This window comes from Brettanomyces bruxellensis, chromosome 9 (assembly GCF_011074885.1).
Source record: "Brettanomyces bruxellensis chromosome 9, complete sequence".
NCBI classification, from domain to species: Eukaryota; Fungi; Ascomycota; class Pichiomycetes; order Pichiales; family Pichiaceae; genus Brettanomyces; species Brettanomyces bruxellensis.
Genome location: NC_054690.1, coordinates 2,780,160 through 2,795,090, shown reverse-complemented (window position 1 = coordinate 2,795,090; position 14,931 = coordinate 2,780,160). Strand labels below are relative to the sequence as shown.

Here is a 14,931-nt window from a genome sequence, read left to right as displayed (position 1 = left end):
TTCTCTTGTTCTTTTTGCTGCGGGTACTGCTAGATCTGTGTCACTTAATTTTATTTTATATCAATTCCGTCGTGTTTTCTGCATTTTGTCGTTATTTTTGTTTCAATTGTTTTTCTTCTTGTTTAACTTTGATTTATCTAATTTTTATTTATATTTTGTTGAGTAAACTACGAGTTTCGTTCTTCGTAATACAGCAAACAAAGTAGTAGGTAGTTTATTGAAACTGAGGCAGATTTATGATTAAAACATTCGAAGATATAAGACGTTTAAATGGATAGCAAGTTTTCAACAAGATGAACGATGATTGGGTGGATTTGAAGGTTATCATCGAGACATAGATCAGAAAGTTTTTGAGTTAACTCACTTTTATCAGAAAGAGCACCTATTTCCAGTAAAGTGGCAAATGTCTTGAAATTTTCATAAACAAACTCAACTTTTTGTTGATCTGTTGACCAGCCAAAGCATCCATCCACAGGTCGTTTATTATCCAACCAGTCCAAAACATCACGCACATTTCTTTCTATTACATGCGCAAAGGCTGTCACACTAGCCGATAGTATCGCAGGATTCATGCATTTTAAAATTGCATTCAACTGGTTTGAACTGGAAATTTCATCTCTGTATAGATTCTGCTTTTCGAAACTAAACAAAAGCTCGTTACCAGTAAATAAATCTTCAAATCTCTTCTTTGAATCTGCAACCGGGAAAATCTTCGAATCAAAAATAAGAGAAACAAATTCATTATTTTCCTTCAATGTTTTTGATATCCACTGCACCATCCTATTTTCTGCCATTGCTGGAATAAGTGTATAATTCACACCTAAAATATTGCCTGAAAGGTATTTTGACGCTAAAGTTCTAAGCCCAGAATCATCATCACTTAGAAAATGAAAAATTAAAAGTAAAGCTTCAAATTCTGTAGAGTCTGAGATGTGTCCCCTGCTTATTTCACAAGTTTGACCGAACGCTATTAAAGAATATAATGCGGCCCTTCTCGCTGGGTATTCCATATTATCGTCAACCAATGATCTAACCCTAGTAATCCATTCATGGACAATAGTTAATTCTCTTAAATCTGAATGATGCTTCTGGCTGTACAACTTTCCAACAATAGGCCCCAATGCTTCAACACAAGCAAGTTTTAAAAACTTATTATCGTTGGACTGCAACATCAGATTCGATCGCATTATAAGCCTATCGAAAGAGATTGGCAAATCAACATTTCTTCTAACGAAAAGTAAATTCAACAAATTTAATGACTTCGATTTCACATGACTCCAAACAGGTCTTTTAACAAGATCCCAAATTTCACTGATCAAAGATGAGATTTCTGCATCCTTAAGTTTGTCTTCATTGTGGCAGCAAAAGTCAATGATTTCAAGATGCACCTCGTACATATCAGACTTCATACACCTATGAATGATACTCTGAAAAGAGCAATGCCCTTCTTTGCTCTGATATCCTTGAATGGAAGTTTTAAGAAGAATCATACTGACTTTTGAGACAGCTAAATTCCGAAGACCCTCCAATTTATGATCAGCAACCAACTCTACTTCAAGCCACCTAGAAATTCGCTTTACTTCACTATCGAACTCGATAATATCTGGAAATATATCTAGTAGCTTAAAATATTCAAGGGCAATTGCGTGAGACTTCGATGAAAGTACAATGTCCAATTTATCCAAAGCTTCCATTTTGGCCCCCATAACTAGGCTGTTAGCATCTTTTGCACTGCTAGGCAAACCATTTCTCGTATGAGTAATTGTGTTTGCACAAATTCTTTTGAGAAGTTCTATTGCAGCGAGTAAAGAGCCATGTGCACCATTTATATTACCCTTGTTCAACATATCAGCAAGCATATCCAATTGATGATGAAGTTCCTCGGCAAGATCCTTATCGGAAGCAAATAAAGCAGGAAGAGATCTTGCTGCCATCTCCCGGACCTTCCATTGTTTACTGTGTAACCATTTAAGAATTAATGGTTTAAAGGCATCCATGCCATTGTTATCTGGGGATGGTTCTAGACGACCCATAATAGTCAAAATTGGAAATGTTCGTTCAATCTGCTTCAAATTATCAACATTGGAGTCAGCGGCCTCTTTAAGATTCATAAGGAAGGTCTCTTTAATAGAACTAAATTTAGCAAAGAACATTTTGGCAGGATATCCTGATGTAAAATTATTGTGCACCTTTCTTGAAGAAAACATCCGGTTGTCCAAAGCGGTAAAAAGCATCATTGCACAATTTCGAATGGCCCAGATTGGTGACTCAAATGATACTAAGGAGAGTTGCATACAGTCATTGATATAATCCATAGAGACGTTTGAAAGAGCTTTATCGATAAAAATCGCCTTCATACAATTAAAAGCATTCACTTGCGGCAAGTTCACGTTTTCCATTGTTTGGGCTGGATCCGCTACTATATGTGCAACTTCTTCGAGCGTTTTAAAAGTTTTTCCAATCAACTCTGGATTTGCAGTAAGGTTACCTGTAATCAAATAGGGAATGCCTGCCGAACGACGTGTAATAAAGTCTGATTTTTCGGTGACCAACTCAAGGTCTTTATCCAACCATTTTCGGCCCAGAAACCGTAGCTCTGGAATCTTCCTACATTTCAAACAACAGGAAACATATGTTGGGTATACAGCAGAAAATGCACCCCTATGACGAATGGTTGCTAACTGCTCTCTAAGCAAAGGCCCAATAAGAAGGATTAAATCTGACTTTAATGGTGCATTGTTGATTAATGAATCAAGAAGAACCGAAGATTCCTTCAAAGTTCGCCAAGCGTAACTTGATATAACTTGCGTTCCTTTACCATATTGTGCCTCCAATTTGGAACTGTAGTTATTTTCAATTTCTTCTGGGAGATTTCCTTCAGGTGAATCGTGTTGAAGAACTTCCCGGGTTACTTTCCAAGAAGCTATTGCATTTTGTACTAGTGAATCAATCAATCGATTCACATATTCATATTTTCCGAATCTTTCGAAATCTATGATTTCAAAAAGGAGTCCAAAAGTTAAAAAAAAGCCATGAATATTAGACTTGAAGCAAGCCTCCGCTAGATTATTTTTCGCGTCGTCAATTCCATTGACTAACATGCCCTCGAGTGTTTGTAGTATCAGTATACATTTATCATATTCTTCGTGTGATTGGTAATATTTGAACAAAAAGGCAAAATATCGAGCCCCTGAATCCACAGTTTTACCCTTCATATTTTGCAAGTAAACGAATGCTCTCTCTGTTGCAAGGCTTAAAAGCTTTTGGTTTATGGAAATAGGCGACATCGATAAAATTCTCACAGAATCAATTCTGTTGTCACCATAATCATCTGTTATATTATCGATCATAGTTCTTAAGAGATCTGAGGAATATATTTGAATATGAAATGGATACTCAACTATCTTGAATTTGTCGTGATGTAAAGGTTCAAGTCTTGAATCCAATCCTGATCTAATAAGCAATAGCAACACCATAAATGCAAATGCCTTTCGCTGATGAGAGGAACCAGGTCTTAAGTTAAACAAAGTATCATTCAACAATCTATTCAAAAACTTCTCCGCAAGATTAATTGCAATTCTTTTTTGCTCGATCTCTACCCTAAATTTGTCTTGTTGTGAATTTATCATCTTCTTGCAGTCTCTATCAAGCTTATGGGTAGAGTCCCTTATTCTAGATATAAAGAATTTCAACAATGAGATGATCTTATTTCTCGTCTCTATATCCATTTCGCAGAAAAACGAGTCCGTGCAACACTGAATTATATCATAAATGTATGGCTTTATAGGGCTCGATGGCTTAGGTGATGTAACCAACAATTTAAAAGCTGTAACTTTAAAGTATTTATTATCCTGCATCAAAAGATCTTTTACCTGATCTATTGAAATTATAGCATTATCTCCATCAAAAGGTTCGACAATAATTGACGTATTTTGTGCCACAGTAAGGCAGCCTAGTAATGTTGAAATCGGACATAATTCAGAAACATATTTTAGAAATTGTCTAGTGGCCGACTTTGAGATTCTAAACAAATGTGGAAGAAGATATGTTTCAATTCCAGGCTGCAACTCCCTACTTAGAAGAGCATATAGTACATCATCCTTCCACAGCTGGATCCATTTGTCCTCGTTTTCAAATTCTTTATAAGCACGACGTAAGACCATTGAAACAGATTTTCCAATATTGGTTGATAAAGAGTTAGACCAAATAAAAGAGAGTGAAGATCTAACAAATAGTGGCTCATGGACAAGAATAAACATCGGAGAATCAACTTCTTTGTATAAAAGTTCAATCAAAAAGTAAAAGACCCTTCTTGAATAAGGTATCTCCAAAGTTTTCAAAATCCATTTTTCAAATATTGAGTTCCTTAGTGATGGTTCTTTCATCACTCTAATAAATGATATAAGTTTTGTAAACATTTCATTCAAGGCATTACTAAGAGGAGCTCCCGAATCAGACCATAAATTAATGACTCGATCGTAAAGCTCATCAGCTATTTCGGTAGTTATCATCGAGTCTAACTCTTCTCTAATTTCAGGATGTTCTAATCCATTTGTTTTGACCAAATGTGTTGCTCTAGACAACCAGATAGAGAAAGTATCGTAGGATATTGTTCCATATCCAGCCTTATCACCTTCCCGGGAATTCTTCTTCAAGCAGAGAATCAACACAGGAAATACCCTGTCAAGAATGTTGATTTTTCCAGTTTCTTCATCAAGGTAGTTGGTGTTCTTAATTAGATAAGTCTTAAGATCCTTCAGATTATCCTTAGAAAGCACCGTAGGTTGGGAATCGAGGAATGCCAGTGAGTTTACTGTCATTCTTTATAACGAAAACTTCTCGACAAATAATGAAAAAAGCTCTCCTCAAATTTATGTTACTAATGATAATGCACGGATCCTCTATTCTAAGCAAAAGTTATAAGGTTCGAAATATGTTGTTTCCTTCTTGTATGCATCCGTGCCCAGTTAAGATCTCTGTTGATGCGAAAATTTTTCGCTCCAATTGTATCCAAACAGTGGGGTGAAAATAATATTTTTCAGATTGTGATGCGAGTCCTTCCTTTTCCATATTCTTCACTTTCTTGATCTGGTAGTTAGTATCGGTATTTAATATTTTTTTATCGCCTAATGGTGATGATATTCTAACAATTTACACATGGGTCTGAGTGCACATGCTCTTACAATTCGTACCTTTTGTACATGTGAATGTAAAAGAGGAATATCTACAATATATATTCATAAAAATATGATCAAAATATCAAGCTTTGACGATTTTCAAGGCATGCTTCTTCGTTCAATTTGTTAGAGAACAATAATATGCTTCATTGATGAAATTATACGGAGTATTATTAGCTCTAACTTTCACACTACTAAGCTTACTCTCTTTTAAAGCTAAAAAGCTTCAAATTAGCATTTTTCGGCATAATACCAGAAGAAAGCAGAAAGCCGGTGAGCACAAAAAAGATAATCTTAAAAACTACAATAAAAAAAAAAGCCTTCGTAATCTCAATTATCTGTTAACTTAGTGCTGACATCATCCTATAATTTCGAAAATTACTTCAATTTATGAAGCACAATAATTACCAACACCACATAAAATCGTTAAAGGATAGGTAACTCGAAATTATGGAGGAAAAGTATATTGGATTGGCTTTAGCAATAAGCTCATCTTTCGCTATTGGCGCTTCCTTTGTTCTTACAAAAGTTGGACTTTTAAGAGATGGATCAAAAGGTGAATCATATACATACGTGAAAAATCCAATATGGATTTTAGGGACAGCTCTTATGGCACTTGGTGAGTTTGCGAATTTTGCTGCATACACGTTTGCCCCACCTATTTTGGTCACCCCATTGGGCGCACTTTCGGTCATCATTGGTGCCGTCTTGGCTGCTGTATTTTTGAAAGAAAAATTGGGGATACTTGGAAAATTGGGATGTGCAATTTGTCTATTAGGATCGGTAATCATTGTGTTACATGCTCCAAGTGACAAGGAAGTGACTACGGTAGATGAAATCATGAAATATGCCGAAAGGCCATTATTTCTCCTGTACGCTTTTTCTGTTATTGTTTTTTCCGTCATCATGATCTACAGTGTTGCTCCCGTATATGGCTCTAAGAATCCAATGGTATACATTTCTATTTGCTCTGGAGTTGGATCCCTCTCTGTTTGTGCTATAAAGGCTTTTGGAATTGCCTTAAAGCTTACGTTGAGTGGGAATAATCAATTTACTCATATTTCCACTTATTTATTTATTATTGCAGTTGCCGTGTGTATCGTCATTCAGATGACATACTTTAACAAGGCTCTAGCACAATTTGATACCTCTATTGTCAATCCATTATATTATGTCACGTTTACTACTGCCGTTCTTTTGGCATCATTCATATTATTTCGTGGGTTCAATGCAGCTTCAACTGTGGATGTCATTTCACTCATATGCGGGTTCCTCATTATATTCTCCGGAGTCTATATTCTTAATATTGCCAGAAAGAAGCCAGAGACAGAGGATGATGTCGCTCTTTTCTCCGCTAACCAAGATGGTCCAAGTGATATTCCTTTGAATAATGATGTTTCTACATATCATCAGTTCAGAAAATCATTAGAATCAAAAAGGCCTCTGGGTAGTTCATACTCAGAAATACCTTTGCAGGCAGGCTCCGAGTTCAGACGTTCAGATAGTTTTGAGTTGAACTAACTTTGCGCCAGTACGTGTTGTGAAGAGCACTGGGACAGCAAAATGACATCTAATTTTTTATAACGAACACTATTTATTTTTGGTTACGAGACAGCATACTTTACCTAACCAAAAAAATGCATATATATATTAGATTACACAATCCACATTTAGTAGAATCAGATATCGTCAATATCTAACTCTTCTTCGTTCTCATCCGCACTCTCTGATCTGAACTCGAAGTTTGCGTCTTCATCCTCATCTATATCAAATGTTCCGGTTTGGTTGATCTTGGAGTTTTCTGGCAATTCTCCCATGGAGACTAGCGTTCTAGCTTCATCTGAATTGTATTTATGCACAACATCGCATTGGTTATCTTGGAAGTCCCTCAAGGCAACTAAAATAATATCACCTTGCTGCATCCAAACTTTCTTTCTGAGTTTTCCACGAATATGAGCAATTCTCTTCTTTCCATCAAAGCATGTGGCCTCGACTCGTCCATTACCGAGCATTTTTGTGATCTGTGCATATTCTTGGTCCTCTTCCTTTAGCACCAATTCTCTCTTTTGAGAGTAGTTCTGGTGCTTTCCTCTTCTTCTATTTTTTCCTCCTTTACCTTTTCCCTTTCCGTTATATGGCATTTTTACAGTACCGTACTATTATAATATCGTTCAAAAAGACACAGCGTGCTCTGAAATAATGTGATATTAAAAAGAATTAATCATCAACATAATTAGTCAAACTATTCGCTTTAGAAAACCGTTCTATTTTCAATTTTTCAGTCTAATAATGTAGAAAAAATGCCTGAAGACAAGACGAATTTCATAAAATTTTTCACCCGTTCTGTGCCCGCCATTCTTACCTCCTTGCACAGAAACAAGCCGCTGTATTTTATATTTTACATATGGCTAAATAATTGTATGTATCCTTTTCGTTCTTGTTATTCCTTCTTCTTGATTACGTAATTGAGTTGTGTATTTGGTGAATGAATTAGTTACCCTACGCTGAGCTGCTTGATTCACAGGCACGTTATTCATTCATACCAAAAAATAACTATCATCTTTTTAAAAATACCTTCTAACTAGCTGAGTGGTGTGTTTGAGCATTTCTTCATATTATGGATCCTTTTGAAGCTAGAGCTCACTTTGGAAAGCAACTTGCTACTTTAACAGCATCAAAGCTTGCAGCCCAAAATCTTGCAAAGTTCTTAATTCACTATGCTAGTATTCAAGATGACTTATTCCCTGCAGTACTTGAAACGATCATGAAAGTCGATTTGAATACTCGTATAAGTATTTTGCAGTTTCTCGAGGAACTTATTATGATGGTAATAGCTGATCCCAGCAGATTTCCGATAGGTTCTCCGGCTTATAGATACGTTGAGCTTATCGTGAAAGCTCTTCCAAAACTTTTAGCAGAGGTGATCCCGCAGAAACCAAAGGCTGGATGTGACGAAAGGGAATTACAGAAAATAAGGTGTCTTACGAATTTGCCGGCATCTTATTCCATTATGGTTGAGATCAGCAAAGTTTTAAAGTTTCCAGCACTTTCCGAATACACAGATAAATATGGAACAGCTCTTCTTACACAAAATGATGTCCGAAATATTAAAAATGATATCCAATTTGATGATAGTTCTTTGTATAAATTTGTTCCAGATGAAATGGATGATGCAGAGAAAAATGAAAATGCCGTTTATCCACTTCTTCACCCCGAGGAAATCTTTATTAAGCCATTGACCCAAGCATGGAATTTTATTATTGGAAAGAAGCGTCAATCCCAGTATGAGAGGATTATGATCGATACATGTTCCAGTCATCTTGAATCTTCTAATGTCGAACATAGAGATTATAATGCTCCGGGTACAAAGAGTATTCCCAATTCTCCGTCCCAATCTTCAAGCCCAACGCATAGTCCTCTTTTACTAACACAGAGACAGATGCTTCGTCGAATAGAAGCGGACCGAGAGAGACAGAAAAAGGGTAAGGAGTTTCTCTGGCACGTCAAGCGACCTGATAATAAAATACATAAACCTGAATTTCGTCACATATGGAATAGTCTAGGGCAGTTTGACCCTAAAGGTGATCGACTACTCATGGATGAGCTTAATGCCCTTTATAATGTATGTAAAGGTGGAAAATCGAAACAGCACCCTTTTCCGTCAAAAGCTCACTCTCTCAATGGCCATATGAGGGGTCATCCTCCACAAAGAAGAGGTCGTGCGGGCTTTGGTCTTAAAAAGCGATAATGATCTATCGATTACACTACCACGGTTGGGTGTGACCTATCGTATATATATATATATATACGTATGTACAGACATTGGCTAATTTGTAAAAATAGAAGAGGACGAGGGTTCTGATTGTCATATATAATGTGTAAGCAAATAATCGGAAGCAATCTTTTTCAAATGAAATGAAGCATCTTTTCGATGCTGGCTGTTTGAGCTTTCAAGAAATTTGTGATAATGCTATCAGTAAATGGTTGACACCCTGCAATTTAAAATCTGCGCTCGTGCTTTTTTTCGAAACACCAACTTCGACATTTAAAACATTACCATTAAACTTATTTCGAGTGCTATTAAAATAGCTGTAAAGCTCTTCGTCATCAGGACTGGTACCCCCTGCAACCATAATAAACGAAATGTTATTTATTCCACCAATCTGTGTTCCTTGTTTTATGATGTAGTCCAAAGCTTTCGTAATAGAATCCATCTGTCTTACTATAATGATCTGATCAACAATTTTGGCATGGACATTATAGTCATGTCCATAAAGCTCATTTATATGTGTCATTAACTCTCCGATCAACTTTTCTTTATGCTCTTTATCAATATCATGACTACCTTCCGTGTGCAGTTTTACGACACAGGTTTCCTTTTCAACATATGTTCCGGGAATACGTTCACTCCATGATTTCATTGTCTGCTCCACAGCACTAACCCAGGAGAGCATTTTATTTGATATCAAGGGTGTGAACTCAGATTTATCAGTGAGTTTCACATAGGCACCACTCTCAGCTATAAGGCCAATATCAATTAAACTGCGACATCTCATCCACATATCAGATCTTGTAGACGATCCAAGTAAATAAATCGCATTTGTTTTATCTGCCGCAAGATTGTTCAAGATGTTATCCATGAATCTCTGTTGAATTGGATTAATAGAAGTTCCCTGAATCTTTAAATTTGAAATCAACTCATTAAAGTTAATGAAAAATATTCGAGAATGAAGCGTGCTTGATTTGTTAGCTTTTGCACTTTTCACAATGGCATCATTAATATGAGACCACATCAACTGCTTCACATCGCTGGATTGCTGACTTGTATTTAGCTTGTGCCCTTGCCCAATATTCTGCATACATTCACTTGTCCAATGAAGTGAATCATGCCTTAACACTGCCGCATGCATTGCTTTCCATCTCCGTTCTCTTTCGTCAGGACTCATTTGCATACATGTTCTGATAGCGTTGGACACTTGCTTTATATTGTAAGGATTTGTAATTAATGCCCCTCCAGATAAAACAGTTGCAGATCCGACAAATTCACTCAATATCAATGGTGAGTGATCCCCATATGAGGCTTCAACGAATTCATGGCATGTCAAATTCATTCCTTCTCGGAGGGTAGAAACAATAAAAAGGCCGGCTTCACTTAGCAACGCTAAATACTGCTCAAATTGAATATCCTGATTCAAAACCACAACTGGTCTTTCACTCGCAATATTAGGAGCACAAGAATTAATTCGTTCAACAATAGTAAGAATTTCATTTTCCATTCTCTCATCAGCAGAGGCTCTTCCAGGTATGCATATTAGAATGAGTAGTGTCGTCTCTATGTACTCTGGATTTTCTGTAAGAAACCTTTCATAAGCCAAAAGCTTTTCCTTCACACCACGTATTTTATCTATTTTATCACGGGATACAATTAATGTCTTGTCTGGCCATCTTTCCCTCACCAAACTTCTCCAATTTCTCACCACCTCACCATTAAGAACTTTTCGTAACGCATGTGCATCAATTCCAATTGGATTATGAGTAACACTTATTGTTCGATTATCATAACGAACGCCATGCTCATCGAAATCAGCCAAAAGAAGTCTATTACAGCTTTGAAGAAAATGAGCTACGTATTCATCTGTTTGCATGCCAATACAATCTGCACCAAGCATGCCCTTTAATATCTTTTCACGTTGAGCGAGACATCTGAATACCTCACTGGATGGAAATGATACATGCAGAAAGAAGCCAATCTCAGCATTAGGCAAAGATTTACGAAGCATTCCCGGAACAAGCATCAAATGATAGTCATGAATCCAGATTACGTCTCCCTTTTTATAAAGATTTGAAATTCTGTCGGCAAATTGACGATTAACATAAACATAGTCTTCCCATGAATAATTAATAAATGAATTTGCCTTTAGCTCCTCTGGTAACTGGTACTGAAGCATCGGCCACAATATTTGCTTGCAATATCTGTCATAGTGACCTTCAAAAACATTGTCCTCTATAAATAAAGTTTCTGAATCATAATCCTCCTTCAATGTTTTATAAATTGCTTTTCTTGTACATTTTGGTACCAAGTCGCATGGCATGCCAGGTGTACCAATCCATTTTACTTCCCGAAGTTTATTTTTACTCTCGGCCAATCTCACGGCATTGCGAAGTCCGCCATTTCCATGCTCGTATGTAACAACTTTCCAAGGAGCAGTAGCAAATACATTGTTTTTATCTTCGAGTATCGATCCATAATCCTTTGCAAATCCACCGAATGGTATCACATGCCCACTATCCGTCTTATCAGCAAAGTATGCATCAAGTTCCTTATCAGCTTTATCCCCTGATGCCGGCTTCAGAGATTGTGTATGGTCTGATATTTTGCATTGTTCTACCGAACTACCAGAATCCGGAGAAGTTTGCGGATCAATTGTTAGCTCTGCTGTATCTCCATCTCCTTCAAAACCCTTTTTACTATCAAATGGAGACTTCTGTGACGATAGACTGGATTTTGTAAATTTTCTTGATAACAAAGTTTTCCCCAAGCTTCCCACAAAACTTCGAGTCGGTCTGTGTCGATCCACGCCGGGACGTAATGTCAAGTCACCCATTGATGAGTTATGAAAAGTAAACGGCCTAGGCCTCACGTAGACTTTTTTATTTGTGGATAAGTTGCCCTGCAAAGACAATGGCTCGTTTGTATAGAATGGCTCGGGAACACTGGATCCCAAGTAATCTGTTGAAGAGCACAATCGAGAATCGTTTAATGATGCAGAGCTTAATGATAGCCTTGAACTATTAGGATTGTTAAAGAAAAAATCCTGCACGGACACCACACCTGATGCATTTGAAATTGCTCCCAGTTGTGATCTCTGCCGCTGCTGTCTTTCTTTGATTTCCGACTCCATATCTGTATCAGTGCTTGACACAGATCCACATTCCAAATCTTCAGACGACTTTGTGGCCGGATTACTATTAGCAAGAGTCTTCAATATTGAAACGGTCGATTCTTCCGAGCCTGCGGAATTGTCAGTGTCCTTCACCTTCGTTCCTTGAAATCGACGGATCCCATTATCAGTAGTAGCGATCTTTCCCTCGGAAGATGACGAATAGTTTGTATTTATTGGGCCAATTGGTTCAATCATCTCATCACCTGCAAGCTTTGGGATTTTCGATCTCTCCACTTCAAAGTGAATTGTGTAGGGAAGGAATCTGGAATAAAATTATAAACGGTTAGTATGTTCTATTCTAAAATTGTGAAAAAACTCAATGGTATTTACTATTTTTGTGAAATTCGCAATCATAACTTACAATGATGCAATAAAAACGGTCATACTGGTATATGTTCCATTCTATTCAACAGTTAAGTTTTGCATTATACAGATTGGATCCCAAACAGAACGGAATTAATTGCACAACTGGATCATACAAGAATGTGCAGAATAAATAATTGAAGGATATCACAGGGAGATAGATGCCTTGAAAAATCATCTTCCGGAGTTAACTTTATTTTGTCTTTTTTTTTTTGTCCCGCCTCCCCTTTTCTCTCTCTTCCCTGCTTCTTTTGTAGCTTTTGTTTGCTTGCATCTTTCTTTCTGCTTAATACACACCTCTTGCTTCATCGTTTTGTAAATTTTACTTCTCTAGTAATACGCAGATTATTTGGACTGAACTACATTGAACAAAATTATGCGCCTACACGTATTTAGCTCAAATGACAGATAGCTGCTTTCATCTGAGCCTTAAACATATTTTAAATTCTTGTACTTGTATTTTATTCCTGGCTGTTGAAGTTAAATAATGTGAACTCTTAAAACAAGCAAATATCAAATTCTAGCAATTTTTTAAATACCCTCAACCAGTTAGAATATGGAGATGAGCAAACTGATTAAAGTGCCGATCAAGCCAGAGGCGATATCTTTAAAGGCACTATCACAATAAGTACTTGATACTTCTGGGGTCCCATCATCATTATAGGCAGTACCGTTTGTCTGGTTTCCAGAAGTAAAGTTAGATGGACCTGCAGAGTATGTCGGAATTAAAGTTGAAGAGCTTAAAATTTGAGTTGTCTCGTTATTTCCGGTAATATCCAAATAGTCAGATTCTTCTTCCTCGTATTCTTTTTTCCAGAATCGTTTTTTGGCTTTGCGGAAGTTTCCACATGCCATTTTACTCATGTCATTATAATGGACAACAACTGAACGATCACCAATAAAAGATGTATCGTCTGGATTCAATGAAAGATATGGATCATAGTATTTGAGCTGGAAGCAAGTTGTGTTGATAAAACCATGCTTTCCGGATAGATCACCGACCTGACAATAAGCATCATCTTGCTCTCCACATGTCTCAAATTCGGAATTATATGGGTTAAAGTGTGTTCCTGCTGCTTCGCAATCACCTCCGTCAGGAATTTTATTGTTGTGGATATGATAGAAAAATGGTCCACCCTCTTCTGGCAAACCAGTGATATCGACCTTCACTTTTGCCGTACCGTTTTTTGCCGTGTACACTTCGACAATGCCATGAACATCACCTGTATCAATATCAGCTTTATATCTGACATTCTCAGGATTATCTTCAATAACCGGAGCAGGATCTGCCAATGTCGTAATGCCTTTGAGCAAAATTAATGCTCCAATTGAATACTTATAACTTTGAATAAAAACCATTTTCCTTGTTTCCCTTAAAGAGATATCAGCTATTAATTAAAAGGTATAAAAGGAAAGTATGTAATATGAAGCAGAAAGCGACAAAAATTTTCTTTAAAATAGTGGGATCGGCAGCATTTAAATGTTTGGCACAAAGAAGCGCACAAAGCGCTTAATTGATACAGAATCCTCTTTTTTCCCTATTTTGGATAACAAGAAAAGTTGTGTAATTTTAAAAATGATAATATGACACAACATCTATACACCACTCAATTTGTATATCTATCAAGGACTTAAAGACCAGAAGATTATATTGCAATTTGTAAGGATATATATTTAGAATCATTTATCGCAAAAAGTAACAAAACCTACCAATTCCTATTGACAGAAAAAAAAACTATGTTGGCTACTCCGAAAGTAGTTGCTAACTTTTAGCACTTCAGTGTTCATATAATAAAATAGTGCAAAGTGCTAACTTTATTTTTTGGGATTGTATCTGAGTGGCGGACAGTAGTATTGTTCTTGTTTTAAGGGGCTTCTTCCAAGATAAATTTCTTACAGTATTAACCTGTATAGAAATAAAAATATTTCTAAAGAGCACAGGCGAAATCAAAAAATAGTGTGGATATTAGAAAAGAATACTTAATATTACAAAAAAAATAATAAAGCCTTTAAGGATGTTAATGTTCATTATTCTTGTATGATCAGAGACTATTATATAAAATTGATTATATTTTTATGTAAATTAAAGAGGATTATAGTAGCGTATAAAATAAAGCAAGAATACAAATTTCTGGTACGCTTAAAGTATCGTTTGTAACATTTTTTGATTTAACCCAAGCAATTATTCATTATTCAAAGGGAAAAGTTTGAACAGTGGAGGATATGGAGGATATTGATATTTACAACAATTATACAATTTTTAAAGATTATGGATTAAGTATTGATATTTACGGATTTGCTTACAATTAGATTTGAATTCAAAGTTAAAATGTATTGATATAGGCATTAGAATGATTTCTAACGCCAATATCATTTCCGATGGTAAAACTATTTACTATGACATGATAATATTCAATACATTCATCACGTGACCAGAATCACGTTAA

General features: G+C 36.3%; 6 protein-coding genes across 6 annotated transcripts; 2 read left to right on the top strand and 4 right to left on the bottom strand.

The window, feature by feature from the left end:
* Nucleotides 1-266: 266 nt before the first annotated feature.
* On the bottom strand, nucleotides 267-4,820 carry BRETT_003028 (uncharacterized protein; the record flags this gene model as incomplete). Its single annotated transcript, XM_041281544.1, has 1 exon — nucleotides 267-4,820. The coding sequence occupies one exon, from the start codon at nucleotides 4,818-4,820 to the stop codon at nucleotides 267-269; it is 4,554 nt and encodes a 1,517-aa protein (XP_041139335.1).
* Nucleotides 4,821-5,627: 807 nt separating this feature from the next.
* Nucleotides 5,628-6,698, top strand: BRETT_003027 (uncharacterized protein; the record flags this gene model as incomplete). The annotated part of the gene is made up of 1 exon (XM_041281543.1): nucleotides 5,628-6,698. The coding sequence occupies one exon, from the start codon at nucleotides 5,628-5,630 to the stop codon at nucleotides 6,696-6,698; it is 1,071 nt and encodes a 356-aa protein (XP_041139334.1).
* Nucleotides 6,699-6,856: 158 nt separating this feature from the next.
* TIF11 (Translation initiation factor 1A) lies at nucleotides 6,857-7,318 on the bottom strand (the record flags this gene model as incomplete). The annotated part of the gene is made up of 1 exon (XM_041281542.1): nucleotides 6,857-7,318. The coding sequence occupies one exon, from the start codon at nucleotides 7,316-7,318 to the stop codon at nucleotides 6,857-6,859; it is 462 nt and encodes a 153-aa protein (XP_041139333.1).
* Nucleotides 7,319-7,794: 476 nt separating this feature from the next.
* BRETT_003025 (uncharacterized protein) lies at nucleotides 7,795-8,925 on the top strand (the record flags this gene model as incomplete). Its single annotated transcript, XM_041281541.1, has 1 exon — nucleotides 7,795-8,925. The coding sequence occupies one exon, from the start codon at nucleotides 7,795-7,797 to the stop codon at nucleotides 8,923-8,925; it is 1,131 nt and encodes a 376-aa protein (XP_041139332.1).
* Nucleotides 8,926-9,127: 202 nt separating this feature from the next.
* BRETT_003024 (uncharacterized protein) lies at nucleotides 9,128-12,505 on the bottom strand (the record flags this gene model as incomplete). The annotated part of the gene is made up of 2 exons (XM_041281540.1): nucleotides 9,128-12,383; nucleotides 12,483-12,505. 2 exons carry the CDS (start codon nucleotides 12,503-12,505, stop codon nucleotides 9,128-9,130), a joined length of 3,279 nt encoding a protein of 1,092 aa, XP_041139331.1.
* A 528-nt stretch (nucleotides 12,506-13,033) lies between these two features.
* On the bottom strand, nucleotides 13,034-13,843 carry BRETT_003023 (uncharacterized protein; the record flags this gene model as incomplete). The annotated part of the gene is made up of 1 exon (XM_041281539.1): nucleotides 13,034-13,843. The coding sequence occupies one exon, from the start codon at nucleotides 13,841-13,843 to the stop codon at nucleotides 13,034-13,036; it is 810 nt and encodes a 269-aa protein (XP_041139330.1).
* Nucleotides 13,844-14,931: the final 1,088 nt, after the last annotated feature.